This window comes from Blennius ocellaris (genome assembly GCF_963422515.1).
Source record: "Blennius ocellaris genome assembly, chromosome: 4".
Lineage (NCBI taxonomy): Eukaryota > Metazoa > Chordata > Actinopteri > Blenniiformes > Blenniidae > Blennius > Blennius ocellaris.
The window spans coordinates 2,587,214-2,607,256 of NC_137653.1; the positions used below are offsets into that span (position 1 = coordinate 2,587,214).

At 42.9% G+C, this 20,043-nt stretch overlaps 2 protein-coding genes across 2 annotated transcripts in view; both read right to left on the reverse strand.

Annotated features, from left to right (window-relative positions):
- iars1 (isoleucyl-tRNA synthetase 1) overlaps positions 1–20,043 on the reverse strand; it is a gene marked incomplete at its 3' end in the record, with an annotated part of 56,879 nt that extends 36,836 nt beyond the window's left edge. Inside the window, exons 1-11 of the mRNA XM_080495337.1 lie at positions 20,004–20,043; positions 18,874–18,997; positions 17,516–17,672; positions 17,285–17,404; positions 16,907–16,989; positions 15,664–15,781; positions 15,211–15,358; positions 9,388–9,475; positions 6,379–6,439; positions 6,081–6,176; positions 3,470–3,592 (exon numbers count right to left, since the gene is read on the reverse strand). Coding sequence (XP_080351463.1) covers positions 3,470–3,592; positions 6,081–6,176; positions 6,379–6,439; positions 9,388–9,475; positions 15,211–15,358; positions 15,664–15,781; positions 16,907–16,989; positions 17,285–17,404; positions 17,516–17,672; positions 18,874–18,992 — 1,113 coding nt within the window. The 5' untranslated portion in view covers positions 18,993–18,997; positions 20,004–20,043. The remainder of the gene's footprint in view (positions 1–3,469; positions 3,593–6,080; positions 6,177–6,378; positions 6,440–9,387; positions 9,476–15,210; positions 15,359–15,663; positions 15,782–16,906; positions 16,990–17,284; positions 17,405–17,515; positions 17,673–18,873; positions 18,998–20,003) is intronic.
- Positions 1,562–2,689, reverse strand: LOC308128896 (vimentin; the record flags this gene model as incomplete). The annotated part of the gene is made up of 1 exon (XM_080494606.1): positions 1,562–2,689. One exon carries the CDS (start codon positions 2,687–2,689, stop codon positions 1,562–1,564), a length of 1,128 nt encoding a protein of 375 aa, XP_080350732.1.

Here is a 20,043-nt window from a genome sequence, read left to right on the forward strand (position 1 = left end):
ACCGATCCCAGTGTGCAATTCACAGGAAGCTCATAAATATGAGTGCGCTGCGAGGAACGTGGCAGGCTGTTGGTCGTGACCTCTTTGTGGAGATGGGATTCTTTTTTTCCCCTTCACTTTTTCATGCAGGAGTACATTTTGTTTTTACTCTGACCGAGGCTCATTAAAACACGGAGGTACACCTGTGATATGAAGACTCATTGGGAAATCAGCCTGCAACCCACTGAGAGAATGAGACCGCGGCACCACCTGGCCAATCCAGTGTAAATGAGGGTCACTTGATATGCTGCAAAAAATTATTCACACTTGTGTGCGCTCTCTCTCTCTCTCTCTTCGCAGCGAGGCTTAATTAATCAGCGAAGTTAGAGTTCCAAAACAGTCGTATTACTCTCTGCGTTTAATCACCCGACGTTACCCGGGCTGAGCTAGCAACCTCAGCCTGCATGCAAGCAATTTTATTCCTTAATTGGCAAAGTCCGTATTTAAAAATGTAGACAAGGAATTAAAACGCTAAAAATACCGCCGTTTTCTGATGAAAAGAAAAAGAACCACTTCAATATTTTGTTTGCACTCACTTGAATCTTTATTAAACAGTTGGGCAACATTAGTGTAAAATGGTCCACAGTCGGATCTTGTCGAGACGTCTTGAATAAACTGGGTTAGAACTGCAACGACCAGTGGTCGCACTAAGGCCACGCGTTCTGCTTCGTTTGCGTCGACTCGTTCGTTGTTAAAGCAGCGGGGTGGAGGGGGGGGAGCGATGCCGAAAAAGTGAGAAACCATAGCGGAGGGAAGTGACAGGGGTATGATGGTGAGAGCGACTTGGCAAGGAATACGGGGAGGGTAAATTTAGCAGGTGCGCTGCAGGAGCGAGCGTAAAGGGAAAAGGGAAGGAACAAGGAGAAACGAGGCCTGCCAAAACAACAGGGGTGGGAGGGGGGGGAGGGGGGGGCGGTGGCGGCAAGGAAAGGTAATGAAAAGGAAAGAGAGAAGGTTGTTTTAGCGAGTAATGTCAGAATATGCAGGAGGGATGACTGGAGAGGGTTGGCAAGCGACCACACGCAAAAAAGGATAATGGGGTCAGATGTGGCAAGATGAATGATTGGGGTGAGGAGATCTGGGCATGAAACCTTAATAAATCTTTGATAGCGAGAGAAAATTGTCTGCAGCAAAGAGTATCCAGAACCATAGAGGAAGCTGACCTCAAACCATCCCATTGTTAATCTCAATTCCTTAATTGTCACGCAAAATCTGAATGGAAATTAAGACAAAATTGCTTATATTAATATTGTAGCACCTCGCTAGAACAGGTACAGTTTAATCTTAATTATGCCAATTTGTTCTTGTTTTCTAAAAATAAACTTAAAAATGTGCTGGCAAATGTTTACTTCTCACTGTACTGAAACAAAGTCAGACTGACAAAGGCAGTAAGAGTAATGAAACAATACCAGCAGGTAGGGAATAAGGAACAAGGAAAAAATTTTTTTAGCCAGATTGAGCCGATCCTCTCCAGTCATCGTGACTCTGCAGGTCTTGCTTGCGGCCGTTTCTTCTAGAAATTTTAGGCATCTTTGGCAATCCCGAGCCGGCTTTCCTCCCCCTCCAGAAGCTTCCTATAGGTCGCAATCTCCGCATCCAGCTTCAGCTTAATGTGCAGCAGTTCCTGGTAGTCCTTCAGATACTTGGTCATCTCCAGTTTGGTGTCACAGAGCTGGGACTCCAGCTGAGCGATGATGCCCTCAAGGTTCTCCACCTTCTCCATGTGGGACATCTCCATGTCGTCCAGCTGCTGCTCCAGGGCGGCGTTGCGAGCCCTCATGCCGTCGATCTGGTTCTGCAGCTCCGACACCTGGGTGTGGAAGGTCGTGATCTCCTCCTTCATGCCCTTCATGGCTTCCTCGTTTTTGCCGGCGTGCTCTTTCAGGGTGTCGAACTTGGTCTTGTACCACTTCTCGGCCTCCTGGACGTTGCGCGCCGCCACGGACTCGATCTCCGCCCGCATGCTGCGCAGGTACGCCGCCAGGTCGGGGCGGTCTCCGTCCAGCTCGGCGCTGATCTTCGAATCCTCAATTTGCTTCATGAGGTCGGCCACCTCCTCGTCGTGCAGCTTCTTCAGAAACTCGATCTCGGCCACCAGCTGCTCGATGCGCTTCTCCAGGTCGGCCTTCTGCAGCGTGGCGTTGTCCACGTCCTGACGAAACTCCCGCAGGATCATCTCCGCCTCCTCCTTCAGCGCCATCTCCTCCTCCAGCTTTAGTCTCCACACCTCCACCTCCTCCTCGATGTAGCCGCGCTCGATGTCGGCCGCTCCCTTCTCGCTCGTCAGGGTCTCGATCAGGTCGCGGATCTCTTTAAACCTCAGCTCGTATTCTTCCCCGATGCCGGTGGGGCCGCCCTTGTAGCGGCCCTGCAGCTCGGCCAGCTGCGCCTGGAGAGCGGCGTTCCTCTGCTCAAGCGTCTGGACCTTCTCGATGTATCCGGCGAACTTGACATTGAGCTCCTGCATCTCCTCCTTCTCGTTGGCATGGTGCTGGTGTATCTCCGTGCCCAGCTCGATGGCGGCGCCGCGAACGCCGGCGCGTCCGCGGCTGTCGTACGAGGAGCCCCGGCAGCGGGAAGGAGACGGACTCTGAACTCTCACCCGGCCGCTGACTTGCAGGCTCTTCTGGTTGTAAGACGAAGCCCTCATGTTGTGTGAAATGCCGGGTTTGTTTTTTTTTTTTTCCAGTTCGGGGGATAAGACGGCTGCTCAGTCGGCTCCTTGTGTGGGCCACTCTGCAACTGACGCTTCGTCTGATCGACTCCGTGGTTTTATACGGCGATAAAGAATGTCTCAGACAGCCTTGAAACTCGCACCAGGCTTAAACACAATTCAAAAGTGGATTATGACCGAGCTTCAGAGAACTGTGGCTGCATGCTCTTTATTAGCTAACGCTGTACTGTCAGCGGCCGGAGGGGTCGCGTACACTCCCCGGCCTTCACGTTATAGCGTGAAATAGTGATCAAACCATGTATGGCTGCTATGTTTAACCCACCATCCACTTAGGCTGCTGATGAAATTGGGTGTGACGGATGAGAGGAGGGTCTCCAGTGCAATGGTAAACAATTACAAACTGCTTTGGCAGCAGATTTTCTTCCAAGATCACCACATTTAACTGTTAACGCATTCATATTTTAACCAAACTTACAGAAATAAATTACCCCGCCTAACAAAGAGTGAAGGTCTTTCTCGTGCAACAGAAAGATACATGTGGAAAGATCAATCCCTCGACACGAACGGGGGAAATGTAGAGCAGTCATGGAACGAATACCCCAGAAGTCATAAAATGGAATTCCAAATTAAACCAGCCATCAATATTTCCGATGCATTTATCCCGTGGATCATAGCATTGGCTCTAAACGGGGGGGGTAGGGGGCCTGACATGTCTGCTAACCCAATCTACATGTAAATACATTATGTGTCACTCACTTTGACGTACTGTCCCGCAAAGTCAGTGACCTCTGAAGTGAAGCAGCCCGAGGCGTCCACAGGGCAGATAGGAGCCTGGTCCCTCTGGATGATGTTGTATTCAGTGCACACCCGGTAATCATCCTGCGGAGAGAATAAAAGTGTTTATAGTCTGCCTGAGCCACAATCCCTTTTGATCATGACAACGAGATCTGCCTTATTTTCTTCAACATATCCATATCACAAAGCAATGTGCTTATAATGTCCATTAAAAGACTTTTTTTTCCCCAATAACATGGGAACTTTCATTTCAGACTTGTGCATTTCCAGTGATTTGGAACTATATGTGCAACTTGTTCCCTCCGATAGAGTTTCAACCAGTTTAAAATATGTTATGACTCCATATTAAATTCCAGTGTTGAGCAGGATACTTTTTGCAGTGTGGAAACGAGCACTACTGGCATGTGGCAGCTATGCATGAAAGATCTGAGCACCGTCCAACTGGATGTGTAATTTGTATTCAAACAGCCTGTCGGGATGCAAGATGGATGACTCAGGGGGTCATTTCACGTCTAGTCGTGACAAAATAAAATTTGAAAAATGTCACTTGGCAATCCTTTTCCTCCCGCTGTACACCTCCGGAGCACAAACAATCAGATTTCAGATTTCAGTGTTGATCCGATCAATGAGACTGCCAAATGTGAGATGCGCCATGAAGTAAAAAGAAAAAAGAAACAACAACAAACATTTAAATGTAAATTTCAGAAAGATGCTGATGTGAGGAGTTCAGTTGAGAACCCTGTGGGGACTGAAGTGTTGTGAAATCAGCAGAGAGGGCTGGAGAGGAAGCCAAGACAGAGCGAGACTGTGTGCATTCGCAGCTGGACACAGCCACAGGGGCATCCATCTGCCCTTCACAAGGGCGTCTCACTTATTAGCAGTGACCCAGTAGCTCTGATAGCACCACTGCAACGGCCACTACACTCCAAAGTGCATTAACACGTCAACCACTCAGTGCAAATGTCTCAAAAAGTCCATTAAAACACGTGTTAATTTAAATAGAACAATAAAAAAGTCACTTTTTTTTTTTTATTGACACGAGACACAAATGTGAAGATTTAATAAGAGAAAATGCAAAAACCAAACTATAATTAAAGTTTTGATTTAACTTTGTCATTTACATTTTACAATGGTGGTTTATTGTTTGGTTTTTTTTAAACCCACTCGTAAAACTACTTAGTGTGTCTGCTAATGATATGATAGAGGAGCTCAGGTAGAGAAAACATAAATAACAATGAGAAATATGCCAGCAGTATAGAAGATGGATGTTTGATGCATATTTTCACTGAAGTGAACTGAAGAAGCACTCCCACCGGTCTGAACCGGTATCTGAGGTCGGTGCTGGTTTAGCGTCGGTGGAAACAGCAGCTAAACCACTGTTGCATTTCAATCTAACGTACAGGACGACTCCTAAGACATGTGACGCTATTTAACAAGAGAAAATATTAAATGTAAGCAATTCAATAACAACGTTTCAGCAGGTTCACTGCACGGATCAAGATATACATGAAGAATTGGCTCTTCGATGAGATGAAAACTGGGCAAAAATGTCCGTTTTTCCTCAATTTTCTTTTTCTTCTTGAGGGTGTAAAGTTTAAATCCTCCACGACCACACTCAAAACAGTGACCATGAATGGCTGTCTGTCCCCTCTGTTGGCCACGAGTTAACCCGGCGACGTGTCCCTGTTGTGTTCTACGCAGCGTCAGCTGGGATGGGCTCCATTCCTCAGTGAGCTTCGACGGGACGACGAGGCAAAAACAGCCGACTGGCTGGGCGATCGGCCCCCACAGGGGGCAACAGCTCACGGCCAGATGACAAGTATGGTCAAGGTGCGGTTTCACTCGCTCCTTTTTTCAAACCAAATGTCTGTTAAGCTGTAATTGACTGAGGGTGAGTGCGCGTAGTGAGTGTGATGATGGGAAGCAGGTGGAGCGACATTAAAGAGACAAGAGAGCAGCACCAGGAACAAATGTTGTGCCACTTCTATGAATTTTTACCCTCGGGTTATTTTTTTTTTTTTTTTGTATCTACCTAATAAAGTAGTTCTTAAAGTTAGAACACAAAGAAATATTACTTTTTTTTTTTTTTTTTTATTCTCTTTGAGAACGTAACATTTCTTCATATTGCTGTGCACGGAGGGATGGGATGAACTGGGAAATTAAATGCGGGGATACAATAAAGTCCTTTTTCCAATTTAGATTTGCGTATGTTTTTCATTTCTTCTTATGACTTCCATCCACTTCTCAACGCTACAGTTTCTCACAGACCAGTTCAGTTTGAGTGCGTGTGTTTTTATCCTAATGGATTGACAGTATTGGCTCTGGAAAGACTGAAGAGTGGCACAATTGGTCAAATGAGGTGTCGGTCAAAACAAGATGGGACCACGTGGCTATGTTGATTGCAAATTGAGCTTTAAAGCATGTGGAGGAATCTATGAGCCCGGGTATTCAAAACCAAACGTGTACTTTCAACCGGGTCGGCTGGAGTCCTGCTTAATATGGTGTAGAACATTAACTTTACACCGGTCGGTGAAGGACGGAGAAGCGACGGTCGGGGAAAGGTCACACTTACAGCGCCAAAGTAGGGTGCCTGGTGGACGACTCCTGTGCCCTCCTCCTCCTTGACGTAGTTATCCATCACCACCTGGAAGGCTCCTTTCTCCCCGCACTGAAGTCAAACAGGAAATGCAAGAATTAGAGGCATGAGCAAGGAAAAGAGGTACAGCCAGACAGCAAACCTGGGAGTCAGACACAAACAGAGTGGCCAGGCAGGTAATTAAAGTGAGATGTTTCTTCTTCTTTTTTTTTTTTTGTCTGTGACAATATGCGAACATATATAACAGCTCAGAACAAAAACACAGAGGACAAACCTGGACAAAGTATTGGAAGAGAGGCTTGTACTTCTTCCCCTTCAGTGTCTTGCCAGGGAATCTAAAAGAAATAAGAGTTTAGTTTAGTTTCTGTCTTTTTATTAAGGTTGTCAAATGATTTTTTTTTAATAAATTGCGCAAATATTGTGCGTTTATGATTTTTCTTTGATATCGAATTTGCAGGGCATTATTGTATAATGCATGTTGGCATCATTTATCTCATTTCAATCAGTCTGTAACAATAAGTACGCTAAGTTGCACAAAGAAGTTGAACGACACAACGATGCCTTTCTATCTCAACTGAGGCACGTCTTTTCCAAACGTGAGTTTTCTGTCGCGACACTTTGAAGGTTTAACAGAAGTCAAGAATGAGTTGAGGACTTTCTTTATCCCCAGTTTCACTACTTGTCACAACAAAAAGAAGGAAACTCGTGTTTTATTTTTCCAGAGGCAAAATAAGTCCAAAGTATGTCAAGAGAAAGTGTGACAGAAAATAAAAAGTAACGCAAGACGAGGCAGTGATGGACAAATTAACAATACTTCCTTCAAAAGCAATAAATTGAGAGTTTATGCATGCAAGTCGTGGGGTGTCATACGTAAGGCCAATGGGCCACAACCGGACTGCAACAGACGGCAATCTGGCTAAAAACCAGCAAGCAAATGGTATTAATTTCAGAGAAAAAATTTTTTTCTTTTGAGACAATTTCTTAAGATTTGCAGACACAACATAATAAGGTGAGCTAGTGGCATGAAAGACGGCTACTCCTTTGTTATTAAACTAGCATTAGCCTCAAAGTCATGCAGAGTTTGTAAAAACAAGCACAATGGAACGGTTATAGAAGGTTTTTTTTTAACCAGGAGGGGGCATCATTAAAAGTGGCTTCATGTTGAGATTGTGGCAATAATTGTTTGATTTTGTGAAAATAGACATTTCCACACACACAAAATATATTTTTTTAATATTCTAAAATGATCATAGACCCACTTTGGGCATTTTTGTTAGACATAGGATTTGTAACTTTTCCCCTCACTTCAGAATCTCCCAAACAATTGCTTTAATGCATAGAAACTTCTATTTACACGTCACCAATACACATTGGAAAGGTCAAAAAACTCCCCTCTGACCCCGGTGTCACGTGTTCTTGCAGCCGAGTCGATCGTGACGCGGCGGTTTTGAAGCCATCGTTCAAATGAAGACGTCGGCACGCCGCCGCCGTCCTTGTGGCGGAAGGTGAGGCTCGTTCCAGGGTGCCACATTTTTCACTACGACTTCCTCCCTGCCAGTTAATTTGTCCAATATTGTGGGATGGGCGGGGATAAATCACTCCTTGGGATGTTTGGCCATTTTTCTTGTCATTTCCCTGCTACACTCTCTCCCCGTTTGCTCCAGCGTCATCCGCTGAGCCGCTACATTACATTTCCTCACCACTGCATCGCAAAACACTGGCTGGCTAAAATAAATCCCGGGCTAATTCCGCTGTCAGCGACTTGATCCATGGGAGAACCTTTCGCCGTAAATGTAAAATGGGAGTTTGGCACTCGCAGCTTTTAAGTTGCAATGTTCTAAATGCAAATACAATTCACTGTGAGCATCTATCATTACGTTTAAATCACACCTACAGTAACAGGCCCCGAAGATTGGGACAATGTGCGAAACGTGAATTAAAGGACATTATGTAGTTAACCGTAATGCTCACAGGCACTTATTTTATCCCCAGTGGACGACATAAAGGATGTTGAAAGGACGTTTTACAATCTCATTACAGGCACTGGCCCATTTTGAGTTTCTCGGCAGCGACGCGTCTCAGAAGAGTTGTTGTAGGACAACAAAGATTCCCAGAAGTGTTCCTGCAATGGTTTCAACTACCGCATGATGCTCGTTTCTAATTTAGTGCCACAAGAGGATCTGAAAAGTCTCAGCCTCTCGAAAATACTCCTTCTACAGCAGGGCTGTCAAACACATTCTACTTCAAGGGGACACACATTCCGCCCAATTTCAAGTGGAGTGGGCCGGACCGGTAAAATAGTGCCATAATAACTTGAAAATGTATTGTGGGGCAGAGATGGAAAAGGTCTTTATTTTTCCAAACCTGAACAATTGGTACCAAAAATGACTCCAATCTAAACATTGGGTCATTTTAAATGATGAAAAATACAGTGAAATCTCCACACAAAAAACTTTTATAACCGTTGTATTTTGCACGCAGATTCACTGTGACGTCGTTTAGCTTTGAGGCTAACGCTCGTTTTTGATATTTCGTGGCAGCATCAACAATATTTCGGCTCAGTTCTCAATGTTGTGTCTCTTAAAAAATTGTTTGAAAACTCAGTGCTTTCTTTGGAACTTTTACAATTTTCTGTGTGGTTCGTTGGGCCGGATCGCCGCCTCTATGTTTGACACCCCCGATCTCGACACACATGTTAGCGACCTGTTAAAAATGCTGGATGATGCATAAAGCTCCTCCCGATGTTTTGATGAGTTACTTTCACAAGTACTTTCGGAGCATTTTCTTTCATTTGGTGTTTCGCTCTCCAATAAATCGGAAAAATGTCCCCTGAAATGGTTGAACTGTTTAATTTTCAACAAATTACATGCTTACTTTTTACAGTTTTGCAAATATTAGCGTCCCACTGACTTTTACATATTCCTTAACAATTTGAGGACTTTTGGTTGAATTTATTAAAATACAAAAAAGGACGCCGGAGTTTCCTAAGAGATTACGTTTTGATGTTATTTCATAGCATCTTTGATTAATAAGAGAAATGTGACTGTCGGTGCTTTTGATTTTTAAACATTTTTGCATAAATCAGAGCTCTAATAAAAAATGTTTGTCAGATTAAACATGGCGGCTCACTTCTGTGCGGATACTGACGATTTGACTGTCATGAAGTGGGTTTGTGATGTTTTCAGAAAACTGATCCCACTGCAGCCCAGCGAGGAGCTGAAGTACCTCAGTGCCTTCAACACTTGCATCTTTTTCTTGAAACGACATGGTCTTCTGTACTCACTTGTCCAGGATGGTGTACTCGCTCTCCGACTTAAACAGAGCTCCCAGCCTGGCCTCCATCAGTATGTACATCTTGTCTGTGCTGTTTTCTGAGAGAACGACAGAGAAAGGGAAGTTATTTTCACGTCAAGGCAATCGTGAGGAAAACAAAACAACCTGAAACACAAACATTAGCGAATTATTTCTTCAACTATATTCATGATTAACTGCATTTGTCACAGTTTGTCGTCTCAAGAATGTCTTTTTAAGCTTTTCATTTAATGCAAACGTCACAAAATCCGCGATGAAGCTGATATTTCAACAAAAGTCTGTTCAGCTTAATGCGGAGAAAAGCGTGTCGCTCCTAAAAAAAACACAGGATTTCTGCACGTCTTCATAAACTTTCCCTCGTGGCATTGTTTTGATGCTCTTCTGAGTTTTCCAGCAGTGAGTGAAGACACTTTCCACTGCGGTATTACAGATCCCCAGGCTACGAGCAGTGATGCCATCTGCTGTCCAGTCCGGAGTCTCTGCGTTACATCCTGACCTCTGACTTGCAACCCACTGTGGACAAATCAGGAACACGGTCTTCTTGCGAACTTCCTTGGAGGCCAGGTTTGGCCTGCTTAAGTGACGGCATCTTTATGAAAAGAAAATAATAATATTCTAACTTGAACTGCGTGCTAAAAGCCGTCACAGCCTCTGTTGCATTCGGGTTCTCGTCACCTTTTTTTGTTTGGCTTTTTTTTTTTTTTTTTTGAGGAAGCAGCTCTGGGCCTGCAAGACCCAGTAGCTTGGCACAAACCTCATATCTGTAACATGATAATAAGATGAGCATTTTAGATTACAGTTCATTAATAATAGGATAGGGAACTAAATACATTTATGATTCGACTCCTGAGCAAGAAAGATAAAAAAAAAAAAAAAAAACATTTTCCAGGCGTGGAAAAGAAGCTTCATGAGACAGACCGACAAATAATTGACGACTGTTGATTGTTGTTGTCTCCATGACAACAAATGGAGGAAAATATAATTGGAAGCATCATGTTTTTGATACAATTGAAGCCTGTGTGCCGTGGCGGGGCTGGAAAACGGCAAACAGAAAGATGAGATATAGAAAAGGGTAAAGATATTTAGACCGAAAAAATGGCAGCAGTTGTTCTTATTGCACCTTTAATGCTTTCTACACACCATCACCATCTCAACTGCATGGCTCGTGTAATGAAGCCAGCATGACTGATATGAAGTGATTCTTTTAGGGGGGGGGGGGGGGTCGGTCTGTGGTCATTTTTCAAAGTCTGCCATCCTAATAGCCCTTGCAGGATGATTTATGTTTATTGACCTGAATTTCATGTTTGATAAACAACTGCTCGTTACATGTGGGTCGAATCTGTGCACCTGAGAGCCACAATGCTTCATATTAATACTGTCAGCCAAATATTCAGGAGTGAGGAAGGATCCACCTATCATGATGCAGCTACAACCATTTAAACCGGCAACTGAGCTAAACATACTCAGCATTTGCCACTTGGTGTGTGCGATTGCCTGACATTTCAGGAAACTGAGCTCACATGGAGAAGAGAAGGGGGAAATAGGCCAAAGGGAGATTTTAAGAAAAACAAAAAGAAGAAACAGTGAAAACAGCAGGGACAACAGTTGTGCAGAGGGCAAAAACCAAATGGCCCGAGACACAAAAAGAGAGAGGGGGGGGGTTTGAGGGGGGGGGGGGGGGGGGGCATCAATAAAAGATGCTTCTTCCCCTCAGTGGTGTGACAAATGACTGCACAGCTCAGACTTGGTGCTGCTGACAGCCCTCAACTCAGAAAAACAGTGACACAGGCACGGCGAGGAAAAGAGCCAGACGCCAGGAGAGGCAGAGCGGGAGACAATAACAACGAAGGACAAAAAACAGGTGGCCGTGAAGGCGAAGGGAGCGATAAGGAAATGAAGGGGGAAAAAATTGGGAAGATGGAATGAGGAAGGAGGGGAGATAAAAGAGAGAGAGAGAGTGAGAGAGACACTGAGCGGATACGGGGGGGGGGGGAAGAAAAGGACGCGTTCATTGGTATTCTGAGGCGGTCTCCCATGCAGCACAGCACAGGCGGTGCAGGCAGGATGAAGGACAGTGCTTCCACAGTGCCCCCTGCTGGAGGAGCTGCACCGCAACAGGCTGGGAAAAAAATCTAGGTCATCCTCTTTAAAAGCCCACCAGTTCCTCTCTGAGGGAACCAAAAAAAAATACAGCAGGAGGGCAACAGAAAAACAGTAGCCACGTCTCTGGAGTATTCCTTTTTTTATATTTGAACAAGGACAATGCTTTTTTTAAGCGACCCGATTTGAGGTCTATGCACATTTTTAGGTTTTCAGACACGCACTGACGTTCTGCAGTCAAACGGCGCCGCGTAGAACTGCCAGTTATCGCAGAAACGTGTCAAAAATTATATGCATGGAGGCTCATTTACGTTTAGAAGAAACATAGTGAACGTTACTCGCAGCTGATATTCCCTCAGGATTAATAAAGCATCAATCTATCTATCTTTCTATACACCGTGAAAGGACCAAAAACACGAATTATACATTGTGGCTTCTTTGTTCGCTCTCAAATCTGCCAAGTACAGAACAAAGTTTGGCCATTTTTCACTTTTTGAAAATGCAGAAATGTTTGAAAAAGTCAAACCTACAAAAGAACACGTTTTAATTGCTTAATATGAGGAGAGGCAAACGGACAGTAGAGGTCATGGTACGACTTCCTGAACAGCAGATGGCTGCGGTGCTTGTAGCAGAGAGATAAGTGGCAACTACGAACTGGCCTTATTGTTAGAAAAGTTGCAGTAACATGCGAACCACAGCATGGGGAGTTTTTCAAAACATGTATGCTGAAAGCTGCAGAACACACCAACATTAATATGAGACAAACTTTGTTACAGGTACAATTTTAAACATCCCTTTGCCTGTTGGTTGAAAGTACTTTAACCCTTAGATGCACACGTGGGGTCAAAAATGACCCCAGGGGTTGTTATTCTTCAACATCTTTATAATGAAAAGTTGTCATATTTGCATTTTTATTTATTTTTTCATTAATTTTAAGAAATTGCAGTTTTTGGGTTAGGGTCCACACTCTTCCACAAGTGGGGTCAGAAATGACCCCAAGCAGTTCCTATGGACTCTTCTATGAAACTTAATTCTTAGCAACTCTGACAGTCCCACTTACACATGTGATGTCATCAGTCTCACCGCCCTGGAGGACATTTTTACCCAGCAACATACATGTAAGTATTATCTAAATAAAAATGCAAATAGTCTCATGTCACAAACATGTTTTATGAGGAATAGCTAGAATATTAAAATACTACAACTTTTAAAGATTTTGAAGAATAACAACCCAGTATATAGAAAAAACGCATTGATTTGAAATGGGGGTCATTTTTGACCCCACGTGTGGAAGAGTGTAGGTATTAGTAGGTTGTGCATCCAAGGGTTAAAAAGTGAAAAACTTTAGAATATACTAAACTCTGAAACTGTCAGTAAATAAACGTTATTATGCCAATAATTTACCGCTCTTTCTCAAATGCAGCTGTATGCGACACCGATTATTAATAATGATCGGTTATATCACCAGGACATTTCATCACTTTAACTTAGTAATACACGTGTCACTCCTGCATACACACTTTGCTGAAGCTAATGTGATCTAATAATCTAAGAGTTGCACCTAAGAGTTACATCATTATTTCATTCTGTAAATATTGTCAGAATTGTATTATTGCATGTTTTGTTAGTCCTGCAATGGACGGGCAACCCGTCCAGGCTGTACGCCGGCTTTTGTTTTATGTTAGTTGGAAGAGGAAACAACACCAACACCTCAGTCTGGGTAAAGCCGGTGTAGATCATCAATGAATAGAGAAACTCGGTGAATAAACTGTAAGAGGTGAAAACAGAAAATGCCTGATATTATGAAAATTCTGAATTATTTTGCAAAAATATTTAATGACAAATAAATAAATATTGCAGCTCTGATTACAGCAGTTAGTAAATTCTCTCTAACTGAATGAGCACAGTATTACAGACTCAGTCAAATAAACAAGCACCTCCAGAATGATTCCAAAGTAAAGTATCCTCTTAATGTTAACAACTTTTCACAAATGTTATATAAACAATTCAAAACTTTTATGAAAACGAGAATTTTATTTCTTGTTTTTTTTTTTTTTTTTTTTTTTTTTTAATTACTCTGTTTTTAAACTTGATATTTTCCAGTCTTGGAATTGATTACGTGACAAACCAGGCGGCACAAACTGGAGCCAAACTCTACGGCTCTTTGATGACCGATTTTAATAACTTCACAAACGTTTAGTACAGGACTTAATAGCATGAGCAGTGAAGGTTTAAAGAGAAGCACAGCGCCGCAACTAAAGGAAACTTTGCTTGTAGCCATGGAAACATGCTCTTCCTGTATCGGTGTCGTCATGGTAACATGCCCTGATGCTCTGAAGCAAGGTGTCAAACGTGCAATCTGCAGACTAAAACCAGCCTGAAAGCAGATTGCATCCAGCCTGCTGGATTATCTTTCAAAGTGTGAAATTTGTTTTCATTTATTTTCTAAGTGGTGTTATTAATCCATCCACTGGGGGGCGCAACTGTTTCAATGTGAAGGTATTGATGAAACGCAGAACCACAACTGAACAGGTGACACAGCAGAGAAATCCAGCTTCTTTACTGCTTAAACAGCATTAGAGTCACAGAAATACAGAATAACGTGGATTTTAAAGGCTGCAGACATCCTGTGTTCTGAGAGATAATGAGCTGTGTATTCAGGATGTATGGAATTTCTGTTGTTTTTTTTTGCAGTAAAACAAACATGTGGAGTTGCTGCTATTCAAAGCTCAATATGGTTTTATTTTACTGGTTGAGAAATAATCAGATTGTACTGTATCTGGCCCCTGAAGTGAAATGATGTTTACACTCCTCATCTGTAGTCATGGAAATATGAGTGGAAAATGAAGGAAGGACAAATTCACTATAAACACGTTGGTCAGCACCAAAACTGTCCATCCCAACAGGTCGAACCCTCGGTTTTACATCGTTGGGTAGTTTTCTGGAAAGTGTACGTACGTAAAGTGACTGAGAACAATTCTTTCAAACAGAAAAAGCAAGCTTTTGTGAAATGAAAATATTAACCTGTGATGTTTTATAGGTTCTTATGGAATTGTATGTTTGTGGAAACGTGTCGTTCCCCGAGAGACAGCGGGTCCAGTCTGACGCAGGACGCTATAAAAACCTGCGCATGAATACATTTGTAAAGCTAATTAACTCCTTCATGTTAATTAACATCTTAACGCCTTGTGAATGTCCAGGATCTGGTTGGTTATAAAAACCATCCTTTCATTTCTCTTGTGATGTGCAAAGAAACAACAGAAAAGTGTTATTCAGAGCCACAAACTAAAACATCGACCAATATTGTGGTGGGGAAAAATAAATTCCTTTCCTCTGGGTGCAATTTACCAAAGACAGCACTCCTCCTCTGCTAAAATCTACTTGTTTGTACTTTGATTTGAAGAAAGAGGAGAAGCAATCCATCGGCTGATACCTTGGTCCAAAACACTGAACCCACCAGGGACACGAGTTCCCATCAGAAACATTTGGGCTTCAATTTCGTTTTAAATTGCATCACTTGTTGTGATGCAACTACTGGTTTTGTGAGCATCATGTTGGATTGGCTCCAGGAAGAGGAGCTGAACTGGTTGCGGCGAATGGAGATCAAAATAAATGCAAAATAGAAATGAGGGTCAGTGACGCACGTCGATCGACCCGACGGATCAAACTGTACAGTTTGTGGTTTCTCCCTCACCTTTGACCTTGACGTACAGGAACTCGGGGTTGACGCAGAGCGCCAGGTTGCTCGGCAGCGTCCACGGCGTGGTCGTCCAGGCAATCAGAGAGACCTGCTCGTTCTCCATCAAGGGGAAGTTGACGATCACGGAGGGGTCCTGAACATCCTGGAAACACAAAACGAAACGCTTCCATCTCAGCTGGGCCTCGGCAATAAACCGAAAATTTACCGACAGCGAAATCGACGAAAATCTACTGGACAAACATTTTATTGTTTGCAGCGGAATAGGTATCGTCCGTTTATCGTTATCGAGGTGAACTGCTCAACACATCGTGATATTGATTTGAGGCTAAATCGCCCAGCCCTCGTCTCAGTTAATGTCATTTTCAAAAAACTCTGTCCACATTTCCACACCCAGGGAGCGGAGGGATTATCTTGCCACTCACAGTGGTGCTGCACGACGCCACTGACCTTGTAGTTCTGGTGGGACTCGAAGTTGGAGAGGGGGGTGTTGCAGGCGGTGGAGAAAGGCATGACTTTGACGCCTCGGTACACCAAACCCTTTTCATACAGTTGCTTGAACACCCACCTGAAAAGTAAAGCAACAAGTAAGTCGCGCTTCTCCCTGGCACGAGTTTCCTCAAACACCCCAAAAACGTGCGATTCGGATGCAATTCAATGAGCTGAGATCATTTTGATTTATTTCAGAAGTCCTCATATAAACTTGCTATAACAAAACAGCCTTTTTTTTTTTTTTTCCTTCTTTTCTGGAGATGCAACACTGATGGATCTTGTTGTTAAAGGCTTAAGTGAAAAAGATGCTCGTCATTTATTTCCAATTCGCTTCTCATGGCCGAGCCACGACATATTTTCTCATCAAGTTCTTGAAGCTGGAGTTCACCGGAGAGCAGCTTCTGCTGGACGACGATGAAGATGAAGCCAGTAAGCTGGTTTCTCTTTCCGTTTGCTCACTGCTGTGTACAGTCAGGTTGGATAATAATTCATAAAGCACAGACAGAACAAATAGACAGGTACTCTTTGGAGTCCTTTCTTTAGTCATAGTTTATGGTTTGTTTTTTTTTTAATTAGTTTTAGTCTTTTAAAACATCTTCAAAACCTTAAAAGTTGCCTTTCAATACGTGACAAAGTCTTCACAGAACCCAAGAGGACTTACTATACATATTTCACATAAACAGCGCAAATGCTGTCGCGTGTATGATTGCAAGCAAATATTAACTATGATAGAAAGCAGAATCCAAACTATTTGACTAACAACTAAGAGCAAGTGTGTGTTCAAGGACGTGAAGAAGGTTGAACCAACAGCTTTGCTCTGAGCACGGAACTGAATTGGGAGGAAAAGGAATGAGCTCCAGTTTATCAAACCAGAAATACAAGTTGACCCTTCTGAATATATCTAAGCTCAAACTTAAACTTTAAGAAGAGATAAGTCAGACGAATTGTGATCATCAACAGCATCTTCCACACTGGAGGTTGCTGTGAAATACTGATAACAATGCGACTGGACCAGACGACTTTACGATCTATTACAATGGCTTTGTGCAGGACCGGAGGGATGGAGGGAATCATTTGCTGACACACTTGACAGGTGAAGGTTATTGGGGTTCATAATGAGACTACTGCTGTGCAAACTGGACTATGGCGGGGCTTTATAATCTTGAACATTGCAGTGTGAGAAGTGTGGTGACATCCATACCAGACGGTCTCCATGAACCACGGGTAAAGAGTCTTGTAGTCATTCTTGAAGTCAATCCAGCGGCCCATTCGCTTCACTGAAGCCTGAACAGAAGACGAAACAAATATCGCGATCAAAAGATAAACAATCTCAGCGGGCATAAGACGTTGCAATGCCGTTTCAGGTCTGTCCTTTTCGAAAATGCAATAATGCCAGTCAATTATCCACACCCAGCAGAATCAACACAATCACTGCACTTTTAATGACTTTCCTTGAGGTTTGATTAGTTCAGTTAAAACAACCCGCCTTGAAACATAAACATAAAGCCACTTCATGTTACATCCTTCCAGTTTAATCATACAGACTTAATCAGAAGTGACATAGTTGTTCTGTGCTCACCTCCCACTCGTTGGAGTATCTCATGACAATGTTCCTGCAGTGCTTGTTGTACTCAGCAATGCCCATCTTGGCCACATCCTCAGGTCCTTTGATTCCCAAAGTCTTATCGATCTCGTACTCCTGCAAACGCCCAGCGAGCACGGGACACAAAGCAAAGCCACAGAGTGGAAAGATGTTTGCGGGGCTCGCGGTGAATGTTCAGAGAAAAGCCAAGCCAGAGATATTCTTTACCACAGGCAGGCCGTGACAATCCCAGCCAAAGCGGCGGTCCACGTGGAAGCCGCTCTGGTGGGCGAAGCGAGTCACGATGTCCTTGATGGTCCCAGCCAGGATGTGACCATAGTGAGGTAAACCTGTGGCAAAGGGAGGGCCGTCGTAGAAAGTGTACCTGGTTGGAGAAACGGAAATAAAGAGGCAATAGTCACCTCGCATGGGAGCATTTCCCAATTGGTAAAAACTCTGGCTAGATTTTGTTTTGGTTTTTTTTACGACACCCAAAAAAATAGATGAGCTGAGTTTGGAGATTATTTCCTCTTCCGTTTCTTGGCGATATTTCTGATACCATGGGAAAGCAATGCTGATAGCCTTTTAAATGGTTCCACGTTTGCAAGGTGGGCAACAGATTTGAGTATGCGGGTTTTACTAATGAAATATCTTCCATGATTTCCCTGCCAATGCCAAAAAGCTTCACGTGACATAGTCCTGTTTGTTAAACACAGAAATAGTTAAATTGCCAATCTGTGTCATTCATTCTGACGTCCATCATCTAATCCACAAAAAAGAAAAATTATGATCAATGGCAAAGGAGATTATGGAAATTGTTCATGTGCAAAACTCACATAATCAGCTCTGTTGCTCATCCCACAAATGCATGTTCCTTACAAACTACAAGAAGCAAGTAATCTTACAAACACAACTTTCCTTACTTCTGGTAATATGTTCGGCAAATAGTATGGCGCTCTGAAGAGGTCTCGTAAAAAACCTACTCTGGACATCTGGAGGAAAAAAAATGCAAGTGTGGTTGGGCAAGGCTATGATTGTTACTGTACTCCTTGGATTCATTTATGCATTTTGTTTTCTCTGAGATGGGAACATAAAGCATAAACCAAAGAATTCAGTGCTGAAAACTGCAAATATCCTCACTCATTTCTTGGAGTTTGAAATGATAATTGATGCGTATCGGCAGGAGACTCACTCTAAATTAGAGCTACAAGAAGATAATTGATGTTTGTAAAAAAAAATGTTTAACCGTTTATGATAAAGGTGTGAACCCTTTCCCCCACACCCTCATATCAATTAAATGTATGTAATTACCTCACTTGCAATAAATTGAGATTGTAATTATTTTTATTAAAATAAAGTGTATGATAATTTACTGAACATATTGTTTGATTTGACCAACCACAATGATAAACAGTCAGTCAGTTTCAAAGCTCCCCTGCCACGAAGTTTAGACGCCGACTGTCAACTGAAGTCAAAATAAAACAGGCTAACCAGGAAATGAAGATACTTGACTTGGCAATCAACCAGTGGAATGAATTCCAACGAGCTGCAAACACTCCCAGGGCTGAGGAGGTGACTGGATGTACCTGGGTCTGTTCTTGGACTGCTTGAGGCACTCCTGGAAGCAGTCCTTCACGTCCCACAGGCTCAAAATCTTCTCCTCCTCTGAGGGAAAGTTGATGGACTCGGGAACTGGCTCCACCATGTTGACTGTGAGGACACAAGCACAGCAAAACTGAAAACACCAGTGAAGAGAGAAATCACAAGAAACCACAGCTTACGTTCAACATGCGTCAACGTGTCTCTCCTCTCTGATAGATATAACAAATTACAACAATCTAACGTCTGAGAAGTGGCAAAACATATTGTACATTTTCAATGATTGGAATTACCTGCAATGATTAAAAATACACCGGGAAGGATACAGTTCTGTGTAAATAAATACTTACTGTGAAAATCATCTTAACATCTTAACACACTGAGCATTGTAATATAAAATATCAATCAGCAGCTTCACAACAAAAGAGTTTGGTTGTGTGGAACTCTGATGTCCGTGCACTGGCAAAACTTGTTTTATGTACACATTTTATATAATTACAAGGTAGAGGCATAACTTAGCTTGAGAGCAAGTTCAGGTGGTCAGGATTTCCAGACAGCATAGACGTGGAAATGTTTGTGAATGTAAAATAGTTTCTACATTTTGACAAGTTCAATCAGAATGCACTATATTACATGTTCAGTTCCAGATACCGTGGGTAAATGCGTTGTACCTTTGTAGATCCACTGTAAGTTGTTGTATACATGTGGTAATGTTAAAATTGCATTTATTTTTCTTAAGAAATGTCAGGCAAGAAAGTTCAACTACTAAAGACAATAGCATTAAATGCCATTTCGATGATACAATTGCCAAACACTATGATCAAAATGACGGCAAAGAGGAAGTCAATCACGCCAGTGAACTGGATTAATGTCAAAGTGAAGACGATTTAAGAAAAGACTTTTCTCACAGGAATGACGCCTCCTTGTTGTTAGCTGGCAGGCTAAGCTAGCCGCTGAAAGCTTCAGTTGGTTCACTCAGTCACACTAACTTCAGTCTGTTCAGAGGTTCAGACGTTCACACACTAACCGCTGCGTAGAAAAACGTGACAGTATTCAATTGTTTTGTTTTGTGGAGTAAAAAACCAAAAACACCCAGAGTTTGAGTGCAGATACTCACATGGCTGTCTGCACCCGGCGGCACGCAGGAATGATGCAAG